Source organism: Halyomorpha halys, unplaced genomic scaffold (assembly GCF_000696795.3).
Source record: "Halyomorpha halys isolate HHAL.00 unplaced genomic scaffold, Hhal_1.1 Scaffold10863.1, whole genome shotgun sequence".
In the NCBI taxonomy this organism is placed as follows: Eukaryota; Metazoa; Arthropoda; class Insecta; order Hemiptera; family Pentatomidae; genus Halyomorpha; species Halyomorpha halys.
The window spans coordinates 1-5,345 of NW_027113935.1; the positions used below are offsets into that span (position 1 = coordinate 1).

Consider the following 5,345-nt stretch of genomic DNA (forward strand, 5'->3'; position numbering starts at 1 on the left):
AAGGGTAAATGTGATTTGGTGGGATTTATTAGAATTTATTTTAATCCTCCAGTTTTGGCACCATTCTTCAAGGGTGGTGATGTGGGATTGGGATACAATGTGAGGATCATTGTTCACCTGACAATAGGCATGTGTCATCGGCATACGTGGTGAGGATTGTGTTAGGATGGGTTGGAATGTCAGCTGTGAAAACTGTATAAAGGATAGGACCAAGGATACTACCCTGAGGTACACCAGCAGACTAATAAAGTTAATGTTTAAATTCCTATAAATAAATGAAATTAAGTAAAATCAAAAATAAATTTGTTGTATGAATAAAAATCTAGATTTGTAGCATATACATAACATCATTTTGTGCTCCCAGTAATTAATGAGGCATTTTGGAAAAAAAGGTTTTTTTCTTTAGGTATGCATTGCCATGTCTTTCCTTCTTAACCACATTGAACAATTCTTCCTTAAAAATGTTTGTGCCCCTTCTTTATTTGAATATTATCAATATTTAACTAAACTTCATGTCCCAAGTAAAATACTGTATATCAGCTCAGGAGTTAGAAGACCATAGGATGAGCCTAGCCTGCTGGCCCTTTTAGGAGTGGAAGAAAAAGAAGTGTGAATTTTGACTACTTTACCTGCTTCTATAACCATTAGTCAAGATATTGTACTTCCTTATCAAGTACTGAAAACCCTTCATGGGTTGCAGTCATTTTTGTTTTTTTCCTTAATCATAGAAACAATGCTACTATATTATCTATTTCTTAGAATATTAACTTCTTAACTATTTTTAGGTGATATTTTGAGAGCTCTTCAAATTTTCAAAGCAATAAATTTGACTAAGAAAATAAAGAAACCCAAAATTACATATGATGTTTATCTTCCTGGAGCGAATTTTAAAAAAACATTGAAAGTTCTTCCAAATTTCAGGGTGATCGTTTTAAGGTAAGTAAAACAATTAGGCAATTTATATTTAATGTTTGCAATTACATTTGTCTGTAAACCAAATATTTTTACTTAATTAAAATTGAATTGAGCAGAAATTGAATTTTTGGGCAACTACTCATTCACTTCCTCTGGAATCATCAGGTGATAGGTGTATGCCAATGCCTGTCCCCCTACTGAATTGCCTGTTTGTTGACCTACTGCTATACTATTATTAATTCAGTCAAATTAAGGAAAAAGAACTTTTGTTGACACACCCAGTTTTTTGGGTGAGACATGTATCTGCTGATGGAAAATTTCTGGGAAATTAGTTTTGCAAAAATCTTGGTGTTTTTTTCTCTTGTATCTCTAAAACTATTTATTTTTATAAAATCATAGTAAACAAAATATTCTACAATATTTAATATAATAAATCTTAAATACAAGCATAGACATGATTTAGTATTTTGCTTATAACTCGGAAGCTAAACATTTTTTTAAGATAAATAGAATTGTAAAACCGTATCATACTAATAATGTAATTAAAAAATTACTTATCCATTTAAAAAAGAATAATTTTATTTGTTTAAAAAAAAATAACCTGAATTTGCATATTTTTGGGTTCCTTGAAAACTTTTCAAATTTCAATTAATATCCTTTTCCATCTCTTTACCTAATATACAATACGAGAGTTCTTACACGAACAAACAGCTATATTACTGATCTAATTAAAATTACATCACCTACCGTTGGTTGGTAAGGAGACAGACAAAATTAATACCAAAACTTTGTTTTTCCTAAAAAATGTCCCAAATTTATCCTAAAAAGGATAATATGGAAATTTTTTCTTATAAATACGTTTGAGACTTAGTTTCTGAAGTTTGATAGTGAACCCAAATTACTAATAAAAAGATACAATTAATAGAGATGTTCAGAATTTTTTATATCAAAACCTTTCAAACCTTTTTTTTTTTATTTTTAAGTTTTAAAGGTTTAATACTAAACACTGACCTAGTTAGTTTAGTTAACTTGACCTAGCTAATTGCCCTCGTCACATATAACTTTTTTAAATAATTTATATCTTAGATTTAAAAAACCTTTTTTACAGGTTTAAAACCTAAGTTGTAAATATAAGTGAAAGAGTGAAGTTGTTTTGTAAAAAAGGTTTTTTAAATCTAGGATATAAATTATTAAAAAAAAGTTATATGTGATAAGGGGAATTAGCCTGCAATTTTGAGATTTTAAAAAACAATGACATCAATATTGAAGGTATCCTTGAGAATGGCCTGAGGACCAAAATGTTGTAGAAATTTTAAAGAATAAAGGTTGAGAGAAAAAAGAATCAAAATTGTGTAAATTGATAATAAATTATAAACATGTTTTCTTAGTTGTCAGTTGAACACTGCTTTTCTGCTATAATTTTATTTTATTTATCCTTACTTATTCATTATTATATTTTATTTATTTAGAAACTTGGTTACAGATCTAATGAAGAACTGCCTAATCCGATGGATCTGCAATGTTTGAAAACCGAATATCAAGACCAAATACCATTCCTTTTCTCCATTGTATTTAATGAAACTGTGGGATTTTATCTATACGACACCGTTTCTTTACCATCTGTTTTTGATTAATGTATAAGTCAGTATTTATTTTGCAGATTTTTTTTTTTTTTTTATTCTGTACCATAATAGAATGAAACTTCAATGAATATGTTTTATATTTATGTTGTAAATAAAATTTTAAAACCAATAATAATCTGAATTGTATCTTATTTTTATAGTATCTATTAGATATTTATTTAATATTTAGTCAATCAAAATTTTATGTATAGCATAAACCAAAGATTTAATTTACTTATTTATAATTTGAGGATTTACAGAATAATCTACATATATTATATGATTTCACAGAGTGTAACATAAGTTGCTCTGAGTCTAGAACTAACAGCCACATAGGATCGCTTGTGACTAAGAAGTTTGATAGCTATGCTAAACAAATGAAATAAAAAAGCAAAGTTACAAACAGGCCTTTTTTTTCTGTCATAAAATTATTCAGTTCGTGGCAAATTTCAACCTTTCCATTGATCCAATTAAATGTCATTTATTATTTAGCTTTTATTTGAACACATAAAAGAACTCATAGAGCATACCTCTGCAAATAATTTTAAAAATATGGTTTTACCACTCTTAACTAGAAAAAAATTTTTGGTAATCCTAAAACTCTTACTATGCAGCTAATTAATTTTATAAAGTAATGAATCATGTCAGGATAACTAACCCATCGAACATATCATTGCTTCAAGTACATGCTCAAAAGTTTTTCAACTCAAACTTTAAGCAAAAGTTGATTTCTGCCTGCTTTAGAACCCTTAAAACGCTCACTAGAAGCACATAGAATAAACACTTTGTTCTCCTCTTAAATGTTTTAAAACTCGTTCTTGAACCCAAAGCGATTTCTGGTTGTTGTAGAACCCTTACTAACGCACAGTAGAAGCCTATAAAACATTCGATTTGTTCTACTCTGCCTAGGTTTTCAACTGTATAGTTGAACCAAAAGTTGTTTTCTGGCTACTCTAGAATCCTAGCATGCACTTGAAGCCTATAGAATATATCATAGGTTTTTGTTATAACTTTTACCTAGTGCCTCAAATATGATGAAAATATATTTATAACAAGAAAGAGGAAACATCATAACTGGCCTTATGAATTCTATGTTAAAATGGTCTACAATGTGACAATTTAACTTCAAGGAAAACTAAATGGAATTAGTAATTTTTTTTTTTTTGTTATAAATAAGGAGCCAGGATTTCTCTTTCCCCCTGCTATATTTATTTGGGCAATAAAGAAAATATGAAGATATTACTAACTATAAACATGCAAAATAACTTATTCTACGAATCAAAACTTGTTATAACAGTAATTCACAAACATGATCATCAAGTCATTCCACCTCATTGTCATTTACCTCTATTCCGTTAATCTTCTCTTCTTCCAAACTCTGTATTTGAATACTATGGGAACTTCAGCCTCTTAGTGACTGATTTGTAAGTCTTGACTTCTAAAAAAGACATTTCCCTATTTGTGATACAGTAGTAATAACAGTCATAGTCAAAATATAAGTATACTGTGGTATTGCTCAAGTCCTCTGCGGTTAATTTGTTCTCCCATTTTGACTAGTGAAAATTTACAGATCTTTTGAAATTATTGTTATGGAGAGCTAATTTAATTTATTGATGGTTAATTAGTGTGATTGTGAAAAATAGGAAGTTTTACTCATAACGATAATGAGAGCAGGCTAAATGATCAGGAAATAAAATAAATCCAGAACTTACACTATTTTATTTAAAAATATTACACTATCCCAAGAGTAATAAACAACTACAAATTCACATTCATACCATATATACAAAATAAATAAAAACATTAGAAAACAGCCATATTAATTTCTCTTTAGCGCAACCATACATATTAACAATATTTACACTCACAGATGAAGACACAAGTGCTTTTGCCCAACTGTGTCACTATTGCTGAAAGCTAGTAAAATGGCACATTAGCTATTAGGTTCTCAGGCCATCTGTGGAGAACCACTGCTTCCATTTGTATACTTAGGAAAAAAACGGGACTATTCCTGATTTTTTTTCTAACAAAAAGTAATAATTTGGCAATTTTGTGCCTAAGAAAACATGTATCCTTTCAAGAAATATTAAAAATTCACAATATTGCCATATTTTATCTGGACATTAAACTGAGGAAAAGATATAACTGAAACATATTTTATTTCTTATCTTACAAAAAAAAAAAAAAAAGGTTACCCCTTAAAGCATGGTATGTACTTCAAGGGGTAACTTGTGTACAGTGTAGTTTTTATTGTGCACATTTTTACAGTTTTCAGAAGATTTTTAGGGAACTCAAGTTAAATACCATAAATACTCAAAAATGATTAGAAATATAAGAGAAAAACATATATCCCTTTTATATTATTACTTATAACTATTTTTATCATTAATAATGATGAGTTAATAGTTGACCGTGCATATATTGGTGGTCAGTGAAGAACACAAATAAGTGAAAACTGATTAATGATGAGAGAATAGTTGACCATGGATAATATATCTAAAGAGAAGATGGTTAGGGGTACGGTCAGAGAAGAACACAAATAACTTAAAACTTATTTATTAATGCCAAAATTTCTAGCCTTCATCGGCTCTAAGAACAAAAAACAAGATAACAACCAATGAATAGAAGGATATAAAGAATGATTAGAAAATAATAAAATAAGTAACATTATGGATACATAAATAGTGGTAACAGACATGAATAGTTCAAGTGTAATATGAAGGTAAGGCTGAATGAGAAGGGTAAAACTAAAATTAAGTAAGTGGAAAGAACAAATAATATGATATGTATATGAAAATCGAGTCAGTA

At 28.8% G+C, this 5,345-nt stretch overlaps 1 protein-coding gene across 1 annotated transcript; it reads left to right on the plus strand.

Annotated features, from left to right (window-relative positions):
- Positions 1–785: 785 nt before the first annotated feature.
- LOC136796717 (uncharacterized) lies at positions 786–4,773 on the plus strand (the record flags this gene model as incomplete). The annotated part of the gene is given in 2 exon segments (XM_067051175.1): positions 786–936; positions 2,399–4,773. Coding segments are annotated over 2 exon segments (302 nt in total), but the record flags the coding sequence as incomplete, so codon positions are not given.
- Between the last annotated feature and the right edge of the window lie 572 nt (positions 4,774–5,345).